This window comes from Pelodiscus sinensis, chromosome 1 (genome assembly GCF_049634645.1).
Source record: "Pelodiscus sinensis isolate JC-2024 chromosome 1, ASM4963464v1, whole genome shotgun sequence".
In the NCBI taxonomy this organism is placed as follows: domain Eukaryota; kingdom Metazoa; phylum Chordata; order Testudines; family Trionychidae; genus Pelodiscus; species Pelodiscus sinensis.
In genome coordinates this window covers 121,418,432-121,442,447 of record NC_134711.1, presented here as the reverse complement: position 1 = coordinate 121,442,447, position 24,016 = coordinate 121,418,432, and the positions used below count along the sequence as shown (strand labels likewise).

Here is a 24,016-nt window from a genome sequence, read left to right as displayed (position 1 = left end):
GATCTCATGTAAAATCATCAGTGATTTTCCAGAAAAACTATGCTGCTCCCGTTTGAGCAAAAGTCTTTTTCCAAAAGACTTTTGCGCAAAAGGGCCAGTGTAGACAGCACAGTACTGTTTTCTGCAAAAAAGCCCCGATCATGAAAAAGGCGATCGGGGCTTTTTTGCGGAAAACTGCGTCTAGATTGGCCATGGACGCTCTTCCACAAAAAGTGCTTTTGCGGAAAAGCATCCTGCCAATCTAGACGCGCTTTTCCGAAAATGTTTTTAACGGAAAACTTTTCCGTTAAAAGCATTTTCGGAAATTCATGCCAGTGTAGACGTAACCTGGAGGTATATCACCTTAGACTAGCTAAGGATCTGGCTGTAAGTGTTTTATTCAAAGGACTTTATTAGGTCTGGGCCGTACACTGGTGCACAAGATGGTGAGAGGATGCAAGAAGTCCTCCACCCTTGTGTGCTGTGCAGTATCTGGATTCAGTAATAGTCTTTACATCCCCCTGAGCCAAGGACTTCTCAAGTCTAATTGTCTGCCGTGCCGACAACTGAAATCCTTGCACTTTTCAAGTTCCTACTAATCACATGTATTGAATAACCGTATTTCTCATTCTTGAAAATGACTCAAGAAAGTCAGATTACTTTTGTAATCTGGCTAGGAGATCAGCTGTCCATAATGCTTCTAGAGGGAACTGTGTCAGCAAATCCATCCATGCTGACTGGCAGTAGTTCCCAAGGAGTCCTTTATTTTCTTTATTGGCATCTTCATAGTTGTCTTCTGTCGTTTACTTGTATTAATAACTTTATTGTCTGAGGCTACGTTTACACTGCAGTTATTTCGGAATAAGCTATTCCAGAATAGTTGTTCTGAAATAGCTTATTTTGAAATAGTACGTCTACACTGCAGGGAAGCCTCATAATTAGTCGGAGGCAGGTTTTCCTAATGTAGGCATGCTATCTCGATTTAGAGCCCCAGGAGGAATAACTTAGAATGGCCCTGGGGAGGGGCTATTTTGAAATAGCAGCAGTGGAGCATCTACACACGCAGTAGCTATTTTGAAATAGGCGTTATTTCTCGTAGAATGAGGTTAACAGAAGCCGGAATAAGCTGTCAGTTATTTCGAAATAATTTCAAAATAATGGAATTTCTGTGTAGACGCTCGCATAGTTATTTCAGAATAACAGCCATTATTCCAAAATAACTTTGCTGTTTAGACACACCCTTAGGCTGCATCTAGACTGGCACGATTTTGTGCAAATACTTTTAATGGAAAAGTTTTTCCATTAAAAGTATTTGCACAAGAGAGCGTCTATACTGTCACGATGCTTTTATATAAAAGCATCCGTGCCAGTGTAGATGCTCTCTTGCACAAGAAAGCTCCGATGGTCATTTTAGTCATCGGGCTTTCTTGCGCAAAAAATCAACTTGTCTGTCTACACTGGCCCTCTTGTGCAAGAATACTTATCCCTGAGCGGGGGCGTCGGAGTATTTGCGCAAGAACCACAGATTTTGTACAGTACAAAGTCAGTGATCTTGCGCAAATATTTGCAGCCAGTCTAGAAGGCGGCAAGATTTTGCGCAAAATCTTGCCAGTCTAAATGCAGCCTTACTGAGCTTTCAGAGGAAGCTTCACCAATTTCAGAAAGCTGGTGACTTTGGCTTCCGTGTATTCAAAGCAGGGGGAAAACTAGAAATCAGGGGAAAAGGCAAACAAAAGTTACACACTAGGAGGGTGTAGTGTGAGGTTTTGCTCTGGATTCGTTTTGGTTGGAGTGCCCTTGGTTCCTCCTCTGAAATTGAGACTGGTGTGCTTTATACTGCTGTTGTGCAGGAGGTACATGCAGTTTTCTGTTCCTTCTTCTTTCAGACTGATTGTGGGCTTTTTTGTATTGTTGATCTGTCTGTATCCTCCTATTTGTCTCTTGTCTTATACTTCAGATTGTAAACTCTTTGGGACAGGGACTGTCCTTTTGTTCTATGTTTGTTGCTTAGCACAACAGGATCCTGAGCCATGACTGGGGCTCTTAGGCATTATGATAACACAAATAATAAATAAAAACAAAGGCAGGTGTAAGAGTTAGTTGCAGGCAGGTTGCTAAGCAACTAATCTTCTCTCTCAGCAGCTGTTTGGTCTCTCATCCTCCTGGGGCAAAGGAAGTGACAGTGGTTTGGGGCTTCTCTCTAGAAATCTACTCCACTGCTCAGCTATGTTTCTAAAGCTCCCACTGGATCAGCTGCAGCCTCAATGGAGCTTTTTTATGCCCTGACTGCAGCTAGAATTTGGCAAGAATAACTCTGATTAGCCTGCAGTGCTGAGACAATGGAATCCAGCCCTCTCCCCCCCAAGTTCTGTGTCTGTTAAACCCAAAATGGATAGTGCTGCAGCTTCATTGGCTGGAGTTATGGTTATTCTGTCATAATGGGATTGCTGCCCCAAAGGCAGGGTGGATAGAAAAATAGAAGGCGGCTTAAGCAGAGATTTCATATTTTGCTCAGCTGCTGTCCAACCTTCCCTGCTTCACAAGAGTAGCCATGTTGTGATGCAGCAACCTGAAAAATGTGGATCCTCTTAACTATAAAGAATTCATCACTGCTTTCTACAAAATGTCCAACTACTGTACTTTGTTCAGGCCAGATATATCCATGGATTTCCATGTCACAGATAGACTCCAAAATGTGTCTGAGACTGTGGCCCTGTGGCATACATTTGATCTTGTTGATACTCTTGGAGTCTAGTGGGATGATGTAGATGATCGGAACGTTAAAATCAACCTATTTAGGAAGGATTGGGTGGGCAAAATAGGGTTGGGGGAAGAATGGCTTTCTATGTAAATAATGGCATTACCTGTTCCCAAGTTTCTGGTAACTCAGAAGTAATTGTTCTAACTGCTTACACATCAGAGTCCTACAAATAAAGCAAAAGATGGAGTGTGAGTTTGGTGTCTGCTACAGACCTCCAAATCACAATGAAAAACAGGGTAACTGACTCCTCATGTATTTATCTATAATGTGTGTGGGATGGGGAGGGAAGAAAGCTGAACGATCTTGGGTTACTTCAGTTATATATAATTAATACCAATCAACATGGGTTTTCATAAAACATTCTGTCGACTAACTTGTAATATCAAGTTTAAATGAGGAAAAGTAATAGTTTGAGTGTAATACGTAGCCATCAGTGAGACATTTGGCTCTGTTCGGACACTGTTTTGATTTAAAAAAACTAGAAAGATAGAAAGTTAATATGACTCAGGAGATAAGCCCGAAATATCAACCCCCAGAGGAAAGTCCTGAGAGAAAGCCCAAAACACTTCTTCATTCCAAGTGAAACACTCAACACAACAGCCAAATAATGTTAAGAGGGGAAATGGGGACTACCCAGTATCAAGGTAGGAAGTATCTCACTTTCTCTTTTTAGAGCCAAAAGCCTCCCCTCTTCAGTCCTCGGGGCCGGATTCCATAATCTTTAGACTGAAAAAGAAGTCAAGGAGGAGTGAGAGCCGTTATACAGCTAAAACAGCTCAATAAGCAGATGACAAAACTCTGCCATCCATAGCAGATTTGGGTCTGATTCTAATTTACACACTCTGGAGAATTTCAGGTGTTGGTGGCACCTGAAGCTGATGAAGGCACTCTTCTGTGCCCACGCTTCCAGGCAAGGAATGTGGTCGGCTGCACTATTCAGCCCAATTTCCTGAACGGGGAAGTGAGCTTGCACACTATCTGCGGGGCAAGCCACCACAATGTTTTATATAAAAAACCAGGGGTATACATTCCTCTCCTCTTTCCCAGGAAGCCCTCATGCTGTGGGACTTTTGTATAGCTCATTTGATACACCTGGAAGCATTGACCTTCCCGGAGTACAGAACAAGTTGGCAGGCCATCTCAGCAGGTGATTCCATAGCCACAAGTGAGCCCTGCGCCCAGATGCTGAGAGCTTCATTTTCTGAGAGTGGGGGTTTCCCCAGATAGCTCTGTTTGCCATGCAATGCAGCAGCAAGTGCGAGTGATTTTGCTCCTTCACAGTCCGGACTCCATCACAGCCACATTACTCCTGTCCAGAGAGCGCTACCTCTTGTTCATATTCTTGCCCATTCCTCTCATTCACAAGGTGCTCTTCAAAGCGTGGAAGCCTAAAGATCCAGCCTGGGCCCATCAGCACTGGTACTCATCTCTCCTCTTAATGTCCATGGAAACGCCAGTCACCTTGCCACTCTTCCCAGAGTTGCTATCTCCGGATCGTGGCCACCTCCAACACCTGAGCCGCCTGTCATTGCACCTCACAGCATAGGCACTCCATGGGTGAACCCAGGTGAACTTGCTTATTCGGACCCAGTCACAAAAGACCTTGGAAGCAGGAAACTTTCCACAAGGGCTAGATACCTAGCCAAGTGGAGGTGATTTTCAATCTCATCACTGATGTAGCCGTGACAGGGACCACCCTCTATGCGCTCTACAGTCCATCATGACCTGTTTAGACAAATGGCCCAAGGGCTCAGTCTTCCAGTAGAGAAGGTGGCCAAAGAGTCTGACCCTATCATGGACGTTCTTTTGCAAGGGTAGCCCTGCCTCTGATCAGGTCAATCCAGAGGACCACTAAGCTGCTCTGGCAGATCCCAGCCTCCATTGCACTCATGGCCAAGGGGGTGGAGAGGTGCTACTTGTGCCACAGAGGGGGCATGAGCACCTGTATACTCACCCTAGCCAGGCTCATTGGTGGTGGATGTGGTTAACCATCAGGAGTGTCAGGGAAAGCCTCATCTAACCCTGAAAAATAAGGACATCAGAATGCCAGACCTATTCGGACATGAGGTCTCTTTGACTGGGGGGTTTCAACTGCGGGTCTTGAACTAGCAGGTACTAATCATTCAGTATGCGTTTAACTCCTGCAATACCCTCTCCAAACTGCTGGAGCTTCTCCTCTCGGATACTCAGCAGGTCCGAGAGGAGAAGGTCACATGGTCACTAATCCTTGGATTCTGTAGACTTGGCAGCGTGTACAATGGCCGCGGTCATAGTGATGAAACGTAACTCATGACTGCAAGTGTCTGGTCTCCCAGCGGAGGTGCAGGGCATGATTCAAGACCTGCCTGTTTGCTGAAAAAGACAGACTTCTGTCTGCACAGCCTTAAGGACTCCAGCGTTATGCTGAAGTCCTTGGGTATTCACACCCTGCCTCCTCAGAATCACCAGTTTAGGCCACATCAACTGTCCCGGTTTTATCCTGGGTCCTCTAGACAGGATCAGAGGAGCTAGAGCGGCTGCCGCAATAACAGGAGGAGGCCCCATCATTCTTCTTCTACCCAGGGCAAGGCCTCTCCAAGCAAGTGCTGGAGCCCAAGCCTAACTTTTGAGGGTGTGCCCACCTATATCTCCACAGCTTCAAGCATGGCTGGCACTGGTGTTCATGCCCTCCAGGGACCTTCTTGACTGTGTGGCCACAGTGCCGCCGGTAACCCTGTAATCCCTCGACGGGTGGATATAGACCCATATAGTGTGCGTGGGAGTCTCGTTTGGGGACCCGCAGCCAGAGATCACCCTGGTGACAAGCTTTCCCAGAAGCGTCTCCTCCCTTTGGGAACCATCTGTTCCACTTCCACCATGCTTAAGCCCAGATTACCGGAGCATGGTGGGAGTGGGTTATTCCATCCAATTGTGTACCCTCACCTCCTCCTGCCCCCCCTTACCCTTCCCTCTTCAGGGAACCCTTTCATTAGCAATTCCTTATCCTGGAGGTGAGGTCACTCCTCGCTATGGGGGCGATAAAGGAGGTCCTGCAGGAGTTCAGAGGCAAGAGGTTTTACTCCCTGTACTTCCATATCCCAAAGGCTTAAATGGGGTCTTGTATCCCATGCTGGATCTCAGAAACCTGAACGTGTTCATGCGAAACTTGAGCTTTCATATGGTCTCGTTGGCCTCGCTGGAGCCAGCGGACGGGTATGCCACCCTCGATCTCAAGGATGTGAATTTTCATATCTCTGTTATTCCGACCCATAGCCATTTCCTCCTTTTTATGGTAGCAGACTGGCATTACCAGTTCACGGTGCTGCCCTTTGACCTGGCCACAGCACCTTGGGTGTTTACAAAGTGCATGGAGGTGGTGGCCAAATTCCTGTGCAGAAACTGGGTTCAGTCTCCTAGAACTGGACGACTGGCTGTTCAAAGGCAGGTCACGGGAGCAGATGCTCAGGCACTTGGAACTGGCCAAGACCACATTCTCCTGCTTGGGCCCGATCCTCAATATGCTGAAATCCACACTCATTCCCTCACAAAGAACAGAGTTCACTGAGGCCCTTTTCGATTCTTCTCTGATGGCAGCTTCCCTGCTGCAGTCTTGGTTCCAGACCTCAGCAGGCCTCATCTCCACACTACAGCAGTACTTCACCATGATGGGGTGCAATTGCATGAGGCTTCTTGAATACATGGCATCCTGCAACTATGTCCTGCACCATACCCATCTACATCTCCGTCCCCGCCAAGCATGGCTGGCATTGGTGTTCTTGCCCTGCAGGGGCCTTCTTGACTATGTGGTCACAGTACCGCCGGCAACCCTGCAATGCCTCAGCTGGTGGATGTAGACCCAGAGTGTATGTGTGGGAGTCTTGTTCGTGGGCCAGAGATCACCCTGGTGACAGACACCTTGACATGGCGTGGGGGTCACGCTTAACCTATTTACGGACACAAGGCCTTTGTTCTTTCATGGAAATGATGTTGCATATCAATGTCTGGGAACTCAGGGTGGTCTGGCTGGCTTGCCAAATGTTCCTGGCCTACCTGGAGGGCAAGTGTGCCTTGGTGATAATGGACAGCTCCCCAGCAATGTTTTATGTCAATCAACAGGGTGGTGTTCGCTCCCCTTCCTTCTGTCAGGAGGCCATCTCTCTGTGGGTCCTATGCATTGCTCATGACTTTTACCTCTAGGCTGTGAACTTTCCAGACACACGGATCACCTCCACTGGTCTTTTCAGCCCCATGACCTCACAAGTGATCCCTCAAGACAGATGTGGCTTTCTCCATTTTCCGAGAGTGAGATCATCCCCAGGTAGACCTGTTCTCAATCCTCTGAAACACCTGTGGCTCTGCTCCTTTTAGGGCCACAGGTTGGGGTCTCGGTCAGATGTTTTACACTTGTCGTGGAGAGAGCAGTACCTGTACACCTTCTTCCCAGTGCTGTTAATACCCAGGCTCCTTCTCAAGATTTGACAGGACAAAGCTACGGTGATACCGATAGCAGTAGTGTGGCCTAGGCAACACTGGTTCGCTGCTGCTGTCCTTGTTGGTGAGTAATCCCACAATGCTCCCTCTGGTTCCTGACCTATTGACGCAGGAGTTTGGCCAGATGTGCCACCGAAATCTGGAGTCACTCCATCTCGCGGCATGGAAGCTCCATGGCTAAACCACTTGAAATTCCAGTGCTTGAATTTGGTCAGGGAAGTCTTACTGAGCAGCCACAAGTCCTCCATTAGGGCTGCTTGTCTCGCCAAATGGAAGAGATTCTCCATGTGATGCCTCAATAAGGGTGCCAACCCCCAGCAGGCCACGGTTCCCCAGCTTCTGGACTACCTCCTCCTCCTTCTCCTGAAACACCAGGGTTTGGTGGTCGTGTTTATTAGGGTACTTCTAAACTACATGGCTCCGTCGACGGAGCCATGTAGATTTATTGTTTTGGCAAAGGCAAATGAAGCCGCGATTTAAATGATCGCGGCTTCATTTAAATTTACATGGCTGCTGCGCTGAGCTGACAAACAGCTGATCAGCTGTTTGTCCGCTCAGCGCGCTAGTCTGGACGCTCCCCTGCCGACATCAAAGCCCTTTGTCGGCAGCCCCGGTAAACCTCATCCCACGAGGGATAATGGGGCTGCCGACAAAGGGCTTTGATGTCAGCAGGGGAGCGTCCAGACTAGCGCACTGAGCGGACAAACAGCTGATCAGCTGTTTGTCGGCTCAGCACGGCAGCCATGTAAATTTAAATGAAGCTGCGATCATTTAAATCGCAGCTTCATTTGCCTTTGCCTATGTGTCTAATCTACATGCCTCTGACGACAGAGGCATGTAGTCTAGACACAGCCTTAAAGTACACCTTGTAGCTATCTCAGCTTTCCACCCAGGTTTGGGGATGGAGTCCCCCTTTGGGAACCCAGTGGTCAGCCGTTTCCTTAAGGGTCTAGATCAGCTCTACCCATAGGTGAGGCAGCCATTACTGTCATTGGGATATGAATTTGGTACTCTCCCAGCTCATGCCCCTCCTCCCCATTTGAGCCCCTAGCTACTTGCTGTCTACCCTACCTCTCTACAAAGTGGCCTTCCTGGTAGCTATTACTTCTGCCAAATGGTCGGTGGCATCTGAGCCTCAGTAAAAGGTTTTTATAAGAATAAGGTGCAGCAAAGGCCCCATCATGCGTTCCTGCCAAAGGTTGTGTCACCTTTCCACGCTAATCAGGATGTTTTTCTCCCTGTTTTCTTCTCTAAACCACAAGACAGGGATAGGGAGCCACACTCCCTGGATGTACGGCATGCCCTTGCCTTCTATATTGAGTGCACTAAACTGTTCCACTGGTCAATGCAGCTCTTTGTCTCCCCGGAATGCATGAAGGGCCTCCCGATTACATCACTGTGCCTGTTGTCCTGGATGACTATGTGTCACAAGCTGTGCTGTGACTTGGCCAAGGTGCTGTCCCCATCTACCACAGCACATTCCATTCCGGAGCAAGCCTCAGTGGCGACCTTTCTAGCAATAGTCCCAATTCAGGACAACTTCAGGGCAGTTCACACCTCAGCGCATCCTCAGCGCACACCATCATGGCTGATTATTTCCTCACTCAGCAGTCCCAGGATGATGCAGCATTCGGTAGAGCAGTACTGCCCTCAGCAATGAGTTGAGGTCCAACCCCTCCTCTGTACAAACCACTGGTAAATCACATATTGGAATGCACATGAGCAATCTCTCATTCTAGAAGAAAGAATGGTTACTTTCCTTTTGTAACTGTTCTTTAAAATGCGTTGCTCATGTCCAGACCCATCCGCCTCCCTTTTGTCAGATTGTTCCAGCAAGAAAGAACTAAAGCAGGAGTTGAGACGGCAGGGGTATATATTTGACACCGCGAGGTGTCACCAAGAGGGCGCTACAACTGACCCAATGGGTGCTGCTAGGGAAAAAGTCTTCCGAAGATCATGCATGCAGCACACACACACATACATATATTGGAATGGATATGAGCAGCCCACCTGGAAGAACAACAGTTATGAAGAGTAAGTAACTGTTCTTTCTGTTCACACTACGCAATTACCCAGCAGGCCTGAAATGAGGCAGTGTCTGGTAGAGCAGTGCTCCAATCGGTGGACATTTAGATTCCGTCTCCTAAACTTAGGCTAGAGAATCACCCAATTGAAATTGACATGAGCGGCACTCAAAGAAGAAAAAATAGTTACCTTCTCGTAACCGGTGTTCTTCGAGATGTGTTGTTCATGCCCATTCCTGTACCCATCCACCTACACCTCTGTTGGAATAGCTGGCAGGAAGGAATTGAAGGGTGGAGGGCTGGCAGGGCTCTCGGGTTGAGCATGAAGGTGCAAATCCAGTGGGTATCTAAGTCAACCCGGTGGATGCTGCTAGGGAAAAATCCTAAGGCTGCCATGCCTATGCCCAGTGTACTTAGTGGGACCATTCACGTAGTGAGGTGTTACGCAGCATAAAAAATAAGGGTCAGGGTGCTGGTATAAAGGGTGTGCTGAGAGCCACTGAACTAAATCGTAAATCCTGTATATAATGGAAGGGACTTCAACTTAGAGGGTGCAAGAGCACTTTTAGTTCCAACACCTATGATAAGGGTACTAGAATCTGGCCCCATCTCTTCTGAAATATTACTGTGTAGTATACTGATTCAGTTAGTGACACTATATTTTAACTATATAGGCTGTAAAAGACTGTAAAATTTTCCTACGGCATTCATTTAAGTTTTGTGATGAGACATTGTTGCCCTCAGGGTGAAATAAAATTGTTGATGCAAATACAATAACTGAAAAATCTGAACTGCCTGTTGAGATGTTAGTAGAATTTAGATGCACCTGATAGAATGAGAAACTTGCCTCATGGTACTTAAGACAGGATGCAGGTGCACCATGCATTTGATTTACATTTTCTGTTAAAGTGTCCTTATATACTGTAGCTCAGTCGCTGTATCTAATCACAAGGTTTAATGGTCTTAAACAGTGCACTTAGGGCCCTGTTCAATTAAAAAATGTCCTAGAGAAATCCCTTTTTCATTGTTTTCCCAGACTTACACAGCCTTCTGCAGAGAAGTGGTAATTTTTTTTATTAAACTGGGCCCTAGGATTCCTTTCATTCCAAGTCATTTTCCTTTCAACATATTCTGTAACAGTCTTAGTACAGAAAATATTTTTCCAACTAGCATTTACAAAAATGGATCGTTTGCTTCTCCATTAGTTTGAAGACCTCTGGAATACAGTGTCTGTTGATGCTGATGGAAGACTGAAGTACTGTGATTTTTTGAAGAAATTCAACTGCGAAGCAGTAACAATGCCATCAGATACTCAGGCTATGAACAGTGCTGCTTGCCCCTCCAAACCTGCTACTCCTGCTGAGCCTGGGTCACGGTTACCTTCTCAGCCTTCACGTCCCAAGACAGCAGCTTCTCCTTCAGTTCAAGTGAAAGTAGGTGTTTGATTATTTAAGGACTTTCCTGGGTTTTCATATTTATTAGAGGCCTGATCCAATGCCAATAGAAGTAAATGAAAATATTCCCATTGACTTCATTGAGCATCAAATCAGACCCAAATGTTTGTTGATAAGAATCTTTGGCACTTTGCAGAGGATTTGGGGTGATAAAAAATGGACTTGATCCTAAGTTGGCATAAGTCGGGTGGGGAACATATGGTGCCAGCTCCCCTCTGTGGGAAGAGGGGAGTAACCCCGAGCCTCGTGGGCTGGAGTCAGACAAGCCAGGGCCAGATCTAGCCCACAGACTGCCTGACAGTGGGAGGAAATGGCTCCATATGCTGCTGCTTCCCCTCTTAGTCCCTCTCCTCCCTGGCTAGGGAAACTGCAGCACAGCAAAGTGCTGCCTAGAGGATTTTCCCCAGCTGCTCTGATTGGCCTTAATCACAGTCAATAGGAGCAACAGGGGGGCAGTGCCTGGGAGTGGCAAGGGACAGGGAGCCATGTGCGTCCCTGGGGAGCTGTGCTGATAAGTGCCCCCCCCATCTCTTAGACCCCACATCCTACTTCGCTCCTGCACCCCATTCCCACCCAGATCCTCCCCAGCCTGCTCCTGCACCCTACCTCCCACCCAACCCCCCTACCCCAGCCTACTTCCCAGCAGCCCCCACCACACATTGAACTCCTTATTTTTAGACACCCCCCAAGGTTCTGGTGTGTGAGTGGAATGTGGGGAGGGTCTTTCAGCAGCCCCCGATCCAAAAAAGGTTGTTCAAAAAGCAGTAGCCAATTGAACAGATTAAAGCTGCAAAGGACTTCCCATGTTTGGTAGGTCTAAAAGCATTGACCTGCTGAGAACTTGATTATTGTAAGTTCTTGCAATGGAAAGGCCTAACACATTCCTCCTTTATGCCTAAGGGATTGATCCAATTCTCACTGAAGTCAATGGAACATTTCTCATTAACTTTAGTGGAAGTTGGATCTGGACCTAGAAAGATCATAGGAACACAGGTTCCCCTGCCCAAAAATGCACATCTGTTGAACAGCCCCAGGTCTATGTCATCATTGCTCATCATCCTAGAAGTACCCCGGTGGCCATGTGTAAGTGGGATGTGGGGATCATAGCCAAGATTTATGATGTAAGCCTGAGATCTGCAAGAATACATGGGAAAGACCCTGTGAATATTACATTAGAATCTGTCTCCCTTCACAAATGTCAGTGGAGCTCACGCCACGCTGCCCAAGGCTGAGGGCTCACAAGCCCATGCTTAATCGCTCCTTGTTCTCAGAATGATAAATTCTACTGAGTTACACATCTATTGCAAAGAACAACTGTTTCCCTTCTGGTCACACCCTCTTCTGCTGTAGAGGAGAGCTCCCCTGTTGTGATCACTGAAGGGAAAGTGGAGTGATCCCTGAAGTGGAGAATGTACAGGGAATATACTTTGCACCCAATCCTTCTCTGTTGGAATGGGGCTTTACTGTTCCTCTCCATGCTGCCTAAGGGGAGGGGAATATATGGCCATATTATAGGCATGCTTGGCATAATTCATTTTTAATATAATTTCGACAGATTGATATTTATTTTTAAGCATTTTTTACATCTATTGATTTAGACTTTCACAGTAGAGGGAAATTATAGGGGGAACTTGCAAAGGTAAAGGGGGTCAGACAGCAATTATTTAATGACAGTAGATATTGAAATTTAAAAAATTAGTTTTCTAACCATTAAAACACAAATTGTCAACACCACATGTCAAAATATACTGCATAAATATCCTTATATCAAACGCTATTAAATTCTCAAACAGCATTTCTCTTACTTTGCCAGTCTGTACATTTCAGTTATCATGAATGAAAATATTTTTTGTTGGGTTATGAGTATACAGTGAAATTGTTGTTTACTGACATTTGCTGATAAAAATCAAATGCTTGCAAGCCCAATTATAAGGTTCTTTTTTTAAATTTACAGTAGGTAAATTAGTATACTTGCTTTAAATTGTCCCATTCCAAGAATTTGTGCATTGATCTATTTATTGTGAGATTGACATCAAATGACATCTTGTTAAAACAAATATATCTGCCACTTACGGAACAATAGGTTCAAGGGGGAATATACGTAATTGAGCTATGAGTTAAGCAGAGTCAAGAAAATTACAGACAGAAAAACACTCAGTAGTTTCAAAGTAGATCAATTTCCAGCATACTAATATGCATGGTGTCATTTTAACATGTTCATCCAAGAAGAAGAATTTTTACTCTAATGCTGACATAAATCAGATCATAAATAGGGATGCTTCAAACAGGAAGGTATGATAAAGTTTGGGAGCAGTAGAGCTGGGATTTCTTTTAATGTTTTGTCTATGTAAATCTTAAATTTGCCTGTTACTTTAGACTCCAGTGTCCAGCCGCCCTCATACTGCAGTGGCATGGTCTCCACCTTTACTGAACTGCGAACCAATAGAAAATAAAATAAGAAAGATCATTCAGCATTCCTGGAGAGAAATACTGAAAGCCTGTAAAGAGAAAGATGTTGACCGGCTAGGAGAAGTCTCAAAGTCTGATTTCTTAGGTTTGTTGCCATCTGAAAATTGTGGTACCTCATGCTAAAATGTGCTTAAGCTTCTTTCTAGCTGCCAATTTATGGGAAAACACTGCCCTTAGCAATTGGCGAACAGATAGTGCGGAATGGCTTGCTAGTTCGAACTATCTAGCCCGTGCCGCGTGTAGCCGCGCGGCACGGGGTTCGAACAAGCCGGCATTTAAAAATGGCGCCGGCCGGCTTATGCAAATGAAGCCCGGGAAATTCAAATCCCGGGCTTCATTTGCAAGTGCGGTATGCCTACATTACCACCCTAGTTCGAACTAGGGTGGTAGTGTAGACATACCCATATAGATTCATGTTACCCTTCATATAGGAACATATTTTGGCTTGTAAAAGCTACAGATTCTGCTTAGTTAATATTATGCTTGTTTCTTGTGTGGTCATTAAAGTGTTATCACTTACCTGTTATCCTGCTAAAAATGAATTCCCCCCCACCCCCAAGATACCATGATCCAGATAATGCATTTATGTGACAGTCCCTAGAAATGGTGGCTTGCCAATATGTCCCAAATAACTAATCTGACCTTTGTTTTAAAACAAGTCACCTATTTGCAAGGATGGCAAATTGACTCTCATTTCCTATTTCTGTGTTTCTTTCAGCCATAGCAGAAAAGTTCAATTTGAATTTAAGTAAAGAAGAGTTTAGCCAAATAACAACAAAATATGATATTAAGAACAATGACAGATTTGCATACTGTGACTTTCTGCAAAGCTGTGTCCTGCTAATGAAACCACAGGAAAGTTCCCTGCTACAAAGGATGAGCATTCAGAAGCCACGAATATCGGTACAGTTGGGGCTTGTTTAGCTGTTTGTGAACTATTTGAGGCAGAAACAGAATATTTTAGGGTCTGATCCTGTTGTCGTATTTATGCGTAGAATCCCATTGGCTTTCCATGGAGTCCAATGACTTCCATTGACTTGTTTTGTTCACGTGGTATTTACTTTAGTCAAAGCATCCACAGAATCAGACCCTGCATATCTAATTCATAAGATAATCTAGATACAATTTGATTAATAATTTAACATATGTGTAAACTGTAAAACACAAGGAGGGGTATTAAAAAGAGGGAAGGCAGACAGTTTGAGCTGTGGAGATTCAGGGTTAGAGTCTGTTTGAAGGCAACAGAAAGTGGGGTAGGTCAGGAAGCTGATTGCTCCCAGTGTCTGCTTCAGCCCCAGCCCTGCACAGTAAGGGCAGTCACGGAGACACTGTGTCTCTCGTCAATGTTCTTTCCAGGACAGTCTCCAGTGGGTGATAGCCAGTGCATACAGCACTCTGACTGCTCTTCACCTGCGTCCTTATCTCCAGCACACATGCCTCCAATATGCCCCCCATACCAGATACAGGGAAGAGAGATGCATAGCACCTAGCTATTCCCAGCGGGGCATCCCCAGCATTGATGTTACAGGCAGCTTACCCTGCAACGGCACCCCCTGGGATATCTGGCTTCATAGGAACTCTTAATCATTCAGTATCGGTATGAAAGTTAAGGCAAAACCATCACGTTTTGCTTCAGACAGTTTCAGATTGTTCACATCAAGTCCCCTTTGTGCACAGATTTGATACTGTAAAATTCTGTCTCATATCTAGGGATGGATAGAGCTACAATTTGAGCCTTTATCTAGTATCATTTTCTGTTTATTCATTTAAGTTTACAAAGTATAATGAAGTGCCCATCCCGTGTTCTGGGCACTTTTACATAATGCAATTGTCACAACAATCCACTGTGTACAAATTCTCAGCAAAAGGCATAATAACATATAATAAAATCCTCTCTGTGACAGGAGCTGTACATAATAAAACTAGCTCTTGGCTTTCAAGCCCCTCCTTGTCTCAAAAGCCAAATAAAGGTTGCAGACCACACAGAGACTCTGGGAGTGTAAATAAGGAAGAGAACGGGTCACTAATACAGAGTGATCCGAATTGCTTGGTAAACTGGGCTTAAGCAAGCCATCTGTTTTAATATGGCTAAATATAAAAGCATATATCGAGGAACAATTGAAGAATGTAGGCATAGTTTCAAGATGGGGGACTCTGTTCTCCAAAGCAGTTACTCTGAAAGATGTTTGGCAAAGAGGGGAAGTGGGGGATAATCAATTAAAAATGAGCTCTCAAGGCAATTCAGTGGCCAAAAGGACTAATGCAGTCCTTGGATGCATAAACCTGGGAATATCAAGTAGGAGTAAAAGAAGTAAATTAGCCTTGCATTTGGCACTGGTATCTTCACTGCTAGAACACTGTGTCCAGGTGTGTTGTCCGCAATTCAAGAAGCATATTGATAAATTGGAGAGGGTTCAGAGAAAAGCCATGAGACAGAATAAAGGATTAGGAAATATGGCTTCAAACAATAGACTCAAGGACTCCACTCTATTTAGTTTAAGAAAGAAGAACCACCTGGGGAATAAATATTTGATAACAAGCTCTTGAGCCTAGCAGAGGAAGGTATGACACTGTCCAGTGGCTGTAAGTTGAAGCTAGACAACTTCAGTCTAGAAAAGAAGGCGTACGTTTTTAAGTGCTCGTACTTAGTGATTGGAGCAATTTACCAAAGATTGTGATGGGTACCACATCACTGGTGATTTTAGAATGAACAGGGGATTTTTTTTTAATATGATGTGGTTTAGCTCACAAGGAATTGGTTTGGGGAAGTCCTAGTGCCTGTATTATCTAGGAGTTCAGATATAGGATCACCATGGCCTTGGAATCCATGAGAAGTTGGGCCTTGAGTTTTAGTGGAGACATGCAGACTCTGAGCTAGAGAGAACAGTCTGGGTCCCTACAGCCAGGATGAAGGGCTCCCTTTCTACTGGAAAAAGTCCACAGGGGCCCCCACGATAGTTGATGGAAGTCTGCTTAGGCAGCTGAGCTAGGCAACAAATCTTTCCACAGCTCTGTACTTCCCAAGATTAAGATGAATTTCACTGTGGGTGCTTGTACCAGCTGCCCACACTACTTGAACCCAACGTAGTAGCTGTACAGGGCCGTCTGTGTGCTCACTGCTTGCTCAGTATCCTGTACAGCACATATGAAGAAACTGTGGTCTCCAATCTTTCCCAGTGGCTGGAATAACAGCTCGGTGGGGGGGACACAGCAGCTTTTTGCAAGGTCAAAAACAACTTCCTCAAGGTCATCTGAATCAGTGGGTTGTGCCCACAAAAGCTCATGATACTAGCTATACATTTTTATAAGTCTCTAAGGTGCCACAGGACTCTGCATCGTTTCCTCCAAGATGGCAAGAAACAATACTCCCCTAGTAATTCCCATGCTAGATTTTGACTGTCTGGCCCCAGCTATTTCAACTATAGAATTGTTCAAAGCCTACTATATAATGGGGCAGGTATCTCTTTTACCCTCCTCCTGGACTCATCTAATTCATTGTCTGATGAATTTAGACACTTTCAGTCAAAATCTAAACATGAAAACATCCAACCTGAAGAGTGAGTTTCCAAAGAGTTATACGTAACTGAAAACAGAGGTTTGGAGGGGGAGCAGTTGTGTGCCTTGGATTGCTGCTGCTTTGTAACATTTATAAAATGCTTTAAAAAACCCATAAATATCTGATAAAGAATTGTATTAATTTTACAAACACATCACAGTAACACAAATTTTGGGCTTTGACATGTTTCAGCTTCACTTGCTGAAGAATGTTAAAAGGTGAAGTGAATCTAGTACTATTTATTCTGCATCAGTCAAGGTTACAGTCAGTCTTTGGTACAATCAAAATTTTACTGTAATACCTTTACATTTCAGCATATGACTGCGCTGATCTACCGTGTTCTTTATATTAACAAATATCTTTCCCCCCACATTTTGGTAGCGGAGTCCTGGACCACAGACCCTGACATTTTTCAATGCAATGCTAAGAATTCAACCCCAGATCTTGCACTGCTGGAGACCAATGAGACGAACGTTTAAATCCTATGACGAAAGTGGGAGTGGGCTGTTAAGTGTTCAGGATTTCAGGCAGGTAAATTGCCTTTACTAATCTAATACTAACAGACTGAAAACCAAAGTCTCTAAATAACCGTCCTCAAACAGTTTCTAAAATCATGGCAACTGTACGTTTACAGACATACTTGCTGTGACATTAATACTGAGCACTAATAATACTGGTAATTACCCTCTTTCCAATGCATACAAAAGCACACTACTTCTTTCCCACCAGAATGGAGAATAGTGGGCTTCATCTGCCCAGGAGAGAGACTGGGGAGCAGATTGGTGAGGAAGAATCCTTCCTACCAGGCCCCTCTGCAGTCACTTCTACAGCCTCAGGATTCCCGTGAACCACCAGCTGCTATGTTCTCTTATGAAGGGGGAATAGCCATGTGTATTCCTCAGCATAAGACAGCCCCATCTGGAGTGGAGGTTTCAAGCTAGTTTACCAGATGCACCTGTCTCGCTTTCCTCTTCAAGTCCCCACAAAGAATCCAGACAGTCTTTCTTCATGCAAATGGGCCTCATTTGTTATAGAAGAGAACTGCATAATCCCAACACTGTAATCCAGGCTATTAAATACAGCAGCCCCAGGATTGCTCACTACACTCCAGTTCTTCAGTACAACCCTCTCTGGCCTTTTCGCTACAGTTCTGTGGCTCCAAGACCCATTAGGTATCACCCTGCACTGTTCTTAGCCTTTATCCCTCTCCAGCCTTCCCTGGCTCAGGACAACAGCTAGGCTATGTCTACACAGCAACGTAATTCCAAAATAACAAAGAGCATGTCTATACAACAAGCTATTATTTTGAAATAATGTTGAGCTGGAGGAGTTCTTACTCTGACTCCTGTAACCCTCATTTCACAAGGAGTAAGGGAAGTCGAAGGAAGAGTGCCTGTCCTTCAACTTCCTGCTGTGTCGACAGGGCTAAAAGCCAAATTAAGCCATTTCAACTTTAGCTATGCAATTGACTTAGCTGTGTCTACACTACGAAGAAAAGTCGGAAAAATTGCGAAGTGCAATTTGCATATCTTTTTCTGCTTTTCTTATGAAAGAGGCTTTTCCGGCATTTGGCCCATCTTCATGGGGCCAAATGTTGGAGAAAAACCCTCTTTTGGAACATCCCTTCTTCTTCATAAAATGAAGTTTACAGGGATGCCAAAATAAAATCTGCTTTTCCAAAAAATTTTTCAGAAAATCAGAGGTGTTCCTTGGACACAGCAGAGCTTTTCTGGGGTACCCCCAGGATCCTGTAAAAGCCCTGTAGTCTAGACATACCCGTAGCTGAAGTTTCGTAGTCTTATTCAACTTTTTCCCTGCAGTGTAGATGTGCCCCTTGGTAGCTACTCCACAGGCTTTCTAGCCCTCAGCCCTTGTCAGGTCTCCTAACACTGCCTGTATTGAAAGTCAGTCATCAGATGAGCCTCTCTAGTAACTTCCTAATAATTCCTCTCTCTGGGTATGTCTACACTACCACCCTAGTTCGAACTAGGGTGGTTAATGTAGTCATACGAACTTGCAAATGAAGTCCAGGATTTGAATTTCCCGGGCTTCATTTGCATGTTGCCGGGCACCGCCATTTTTAAATGTCCGCTAGTGCGGACTCTGTGCCCGCGGCTACACGCAGCACAAACTAGATAGTTCGGATTAGGCTTCCTATTCCGAACTACCTGTACGCCTCGTGGAATAGGAAGCCTAATCCGAACTATCTAGTTCGTGCCGTGTGTAGCCGCGGGCACGGAGTCCGCGCTAGTGGACATTTAAAAATGGCAGCGCCCAGCAACATGCAAATGGAGCCCGGGAAATTCAAATCCCGGGCTTCATTTGAAAGTTCGTATAACTACATTAACCACCCTAGTTCGAACTAGGGTAGTAGTGTAGACATACCCTCTTTCTCAAGAGGGCCTACTGAGAGTCTTCTACTCTCTATAGCTTTTCTAAGAAATCACCTCCACCAATCTCTTTCCTTCTCCTCACTCACTAGGCGTGCATTGACACGCGCTATGCAAATCACATATCTTATTTCAAGGTAATTTTGAAATAAAATGCTATTCCAACAAGTCCCTTAATCCTCGTGGAATGAGGGTTACAGGGACACCAGAATAGCATGCCTGTTATTTCAAAATCTAATCCAAAATAATGGGCATGTCTATAGACATAGAATTGCTATTTTGGGATACTTCTGGTATCATGAAATAGCTCTGCTGTCAAGACATAGCCTAGCTTTCTTGCTGATCTTTTATTGCTCCCAAGTGGTCCCTTTAATTGGCCAAATAGGGGGCAGGGCCATCCTTACCCATACTCAGAATAAGCAGCTGCATAGGACACGCAAAATATTTGGGCACCACTGGGTCTTAATATGCACCCATTCCCTCTTCCTATCCCTCATCTGTGGCTCTGCTGCCTCTGGAGAGGATCTAGTTAATTTGACAGTGAAAAAGCCTGCCAGACCTATTACCAGAACCATTCAAGAGCCATTCAAATGGTAATGAAGCCATTTAACAGGCATTTGCCTACTTCAGGTACATACTGTCAGTTTCTGAATTTATTGTGTTAGTCTAGATGGCCTTAGTTTAAAATTTGCTTTAAAACTATTTCATGAGTGTGCCTAAAGATTATGAAATCACATGTATAAAAATCATCATTCCTCCCTCGGGCTGTCATTGGGAATAGGGACACCAGTTTAATCGTACTGGGTCGGGACCCATAAATCCTAAGGGTGTCCCTGACTGGGGCCACTTGTTCTGGCACACTTCCAGGGGACCTTACACCCTGAGATATTCTTTGATAGCAGGATGACTCTCTCCCCTCTTTCTGTCCCACCCTTCCATTGGAACACAGATCTGTGGTACGTAGGGCTACGTATCCTCTGCATGGGCGTCTCAGATCCAGCACCTCACCAAACAGTAGAACCACACCCATTTCAGTGTCTGCAAGGCTGCTCCCCACTTGCAGTGCCATATAGCACCATGAGACCAGGGATTAGTACTATGCTCGTGGATTCACACCACTTGGGAGTTTGATTGCTGCTTAGCATACATTTTACTTCTTTTTTTCAAGATCCTTGACATTTCTATAAGTAGATATCAGAATCGTAATATGAACCACGGTAATTGTATTTGCCAGTCAAGTTGCAAGGATTTAAAAAAATGATGCATGAAGCTGTTTAATTAACACCGAGTCCAAGTGGGATACCAGTGACCTTCTCCACATGGTATCTCTGCCACTTAGAACATCTGATGAAATAATGGACAGTCCTCAACTGTACCAAGTATTAGCTCTCATTTTGCTCTCCCATTCCTCAGGCTGACAGGAGCCAAAATGCCCCCTGCTGTAACTTAAAGCAATCTGAAGACCCAAGGGCAGAGGCTCTATAGAAATTGCTCTAATGGTGTGGGGTCAGTTAGAGCAAGGTGTAGGCCAGCCTCACCGCATATACACTCTTCAGACATTCTCCTCTGTGAAGGTAGGAGAGTGAGATACATAGAGCCATATCAGCTTTATGCCTGAGATTTCCCCTGTGTGAGAGGAGCTTCCTGACTGCTTTGTACTATCTCAGAGGTGGATATCACCTAGAAAAGGGGTTAGGATCTGGTCCAATGTAATTTTTAAAAACATTTATGTGACATCAAGTTTATTTGTCAAGCATTTGGTAATAACTATTTAACTCAGGCCACTTTATCCCAAGCAATTTAATTACATTAAGAGAAAAATGAAACCAGTCCAGTTGTGTGCTAGGATATATTAGGTAAGTTGATTTTTTCCTCTGCAGTGCTTAAGTGCTCCTCTAAAAATTTCCTTAAGGTACTATAGACAAAAAAATAAATTTATGACATAAAAGATGGTGTACTTGGCAAGCCAAATGGCTTCAGCAACTCCTTAGATTTCAGTTGATTTCATGAGGTCGGGAATTAACTGCAGCGTAAGCAATAAAAGTGCATTTATGTGTCTTAAACAATACTCATTGTGCGTTGAGGTGCCAGGCAGTGTTTTGTTAACAGAGTTAAATAAGCCCACAAAGAAAGGAGAAATCAGAAATGGGGTTCCAGTGAAGTATGTCTAAGGTGTTGTAAGATAATAGTGAGCAGAGAGATATTTAAATAACTTAAGGTAAGAAGCTCTCCTATTAGCATTCTCACTTATCAAGGAGTTAATAGACTGATGAGTGTTGAAACCCATGCTCTGCATAAGGTGACACAGATACAAATGTGTGGCTACTGTAACACTAGCACAGCAGTGATTTCAGATATTGGCTTGGCTCACATAAATTCAGTGGCAACCAGCAGGGTAGAAAAGGAGGCAGACTGATCTGAAGATACAGGTGGAGATCCTGTTGGACAACAAACTATTGCAGAGCCAGTGGACAGCACTTAGGGTATGACTAGACCACAGGGCTCCGTCGATGGCGCCATGTAGATGAGTTTACTAGATATAGGAAAATGAAGCGGTGATTTAAATAATCGCCACTTCATTTACATAAAAATGTCCGCCACGCTGTGCTGATCAGCTGTTTGGTGGCACAACGGGGCAGTCTGGATGCGCCATGGTCGACAAGGGAAGCCTTTGTCGACCGCTCCGGTAAACCTCATTTCACAATCTCAATGGTGTGGAGCTTGCACACAAGCACAGGGCGGTGGGGAATAAGGCTTCTCCCAGTTCTCACAGCAGTGTGGCTCTGGCCTAGCAGGGCCACTCCCCACCAGGCAAAGCCAGATAATGCACAGGGTCTTTAGTGTCTGCAGCCCAGGGCCTCGGGCTAAGGGGGTTTCGCAAATGTATCGGGACTTTTGGTAGCCAGGCGATCTTTTTGTCGGACTTAGACCATGGCTCTGGGCTACAATCCCTAAAGTCCCTTTCTTAATCTGGTCCTGCTGAGAAATGAACATCTCTTTAGTCGTGGTGCCAATGGCTTTAAGGGCCAGATTTTTAAAGATATTTGGGTTTTCAAATCACCTAAGCATTGTTGAACTCGGTGGAAATCAGGCACCTAAATTCTTCTGAAAATCCCACTGTGCATCTGTCTGTGCTTTGCAGGGACCTCCATACCTTTAAACATCTGGCCCTTCGTGTCAATAGCATTTGGTACCACCTGGTCAGTAGTGTTCTCATTAAAGGTTAAGGAAAGAAAACTTAGTACTGAGTGCCCCTTCAGAAGCTCCCATCACCACAGACTTGAGGGAGTCTCATAGGCAGAGTGAGTAGATATATTGGACAGGATTGTTCCTTCCAGTTCTTCGGATGGAAGGGGCCTGGACACCCCCACGAGACAGCAAAGGGAGAAGCCACATCTGGTTAGCATTGTCACTCCCTGTTATGTGTTCAACCAGGTAGACTGTTAGCTGTTCTCAATGGGACCATCACCTAGATCCCTGCAGGGCATCCAGGAGCAGCTGCTGTGTGGCCAGCATACAATAAATCACTACCTGCAGGAGGTTTCAAGAGCAGCAGCCAGTGGAGCTGTGTCGGCATAGGAAAGCTGGGGAGCAATAGTAAGGTTCTGGCTTTCACAGATTTGTATCCAATTCAAAACTGTGGGGCTGAGCCTTCAAGTAGTTTTGCAAAGAGTGAACGATGCTTGCGTGGTACATGAGCCCTGTGCCCAGCATTGAATGTCACCCTTGCCTCCTAACATCAGGTGAGCAGGGTGATTGTTGGGAGGTTGCAGAATCCCCATTGCTGGAGGTTTTTAAATACAAACACCTGCTAACGATGGTCCAGGCATACTTAATCCTGCCTGAACCCAGGGGGATGAAGTAGCAGATGACATCTTGAGGTTCCTTCCAACCCTACATTGCTATGATTTCTGATGACATTTTGTGTATTTTGCAGGTTCTGCATCGGTATCACATCAACCTGACTGAGGAAGAGTTTTTTCACATTTTGGAATTTTATGATAAATCATTATCTTCAAAAATTTCCTATAATGATTTCCTGCGGGCATTTCTGCAATAGGAAATGGAAGGTGTCATCAAATGCAAGAAACTATAGTTAAAAGAGCTCATGACTGATTCATAATTCCTGATTTCTAATTAATAAATTAACCAACTCCAGCCTTTTTTTGCATCAGCAAGCTCATAATACTTAAAATTTGGACAAATGCAATGGTCATGGATTGTAGAGCAAATCTGCATGGCAGAACTATTAATATTCACATAATTCATTTTATCTGAAAAAAATTATACCAATTCAAGTTGTTATAGTAATGATTTCTAAAACCTTACAAGCATCTATAAAAATAATACATTTCAGAAAATCGTTTTTGTAAAATTAAAACCCCTTTTTAATTTCAATAAAAGGTTTGAAAGGCTTACTATTCATTTTTATCAGATATGATAGAAATAATACATTTGGAAAATTATATTATCCTTCATTATTAGAAAATTGTCTACTTTACAATTGGTCTTACACCCTACTTGATCATGTACTGACATATTTATATCTCCGGTAGCTTTATATGTTGATATGGAACAGCTACTATACCCTGAACACACTACATGTACCTTGATGTGTCATCTTTTTGCATTTATGCATTTTTCCATATTTTTCCCATATTTTAACATACAAATAAAAGTTAAAAATAAAATTAGAAGGAGCTAATTCACCATTTACTCTTGTATTTGTCACTGCAAATGTGGAATTTTATAGCTCCAACTTGCATATCCTCATCATATTAACCCTGAGGTTTATTTGTATGGATAAACTATTTTTATAATATATAGCACACTAAAAGTAAAAAAATCAGTTAGATTTATTGGTTTTGCAAAAGTGAATAGTTTGAGCACCTATTAGAAAATTTTGGGGGAGG

The 24,016-nt window shown here is 44.3% G+C and overlaps 1 protein-coding gene across 5 annotated transcripts in view; it reads left to right on the top strand.

Moving 5' to 3' along the window:
• The window catches only part of EFCAB6 (EF-hand calcium binding domain 6), a 158,218-nt gene extending 134,697 nt beyond the window's left edge, over positions 1-23,521 (top strand). For 4 of the 5 annotated variants that reach the window (XM_025187059.2, XM_075899552.1, XM_075899542.1 and 1 more), the window contains 5 exons: positions 10,440-10,667; positions 13,065-13,242; positions 13,876-14,060; positions 17,095-17,244; positions 23,041-23,521. In XM_025187059.2, the coding sequence (XP_025042844.2) occupies positions 10,440-10,667; positions 13,065-13,242; positions 13,876-14,060; positions 17,095-17,244; positions 23,041-23,163 (864 nt within the window). In that variant the 3' untranslated portion in view covers positions 23,164-23,521. The remainder of the gene's footprint in view (positions 1-10,439; positions 10,668-13,064; positions 13,243-13,875; positions 14,061-17,094; positions 17,245-23,040) is intronic. The other variant, XM_075899557.1, reaches the window with a different exon arrangement.
• Positions 23,522-24,016: the final 495 nt, after the last annotated feature.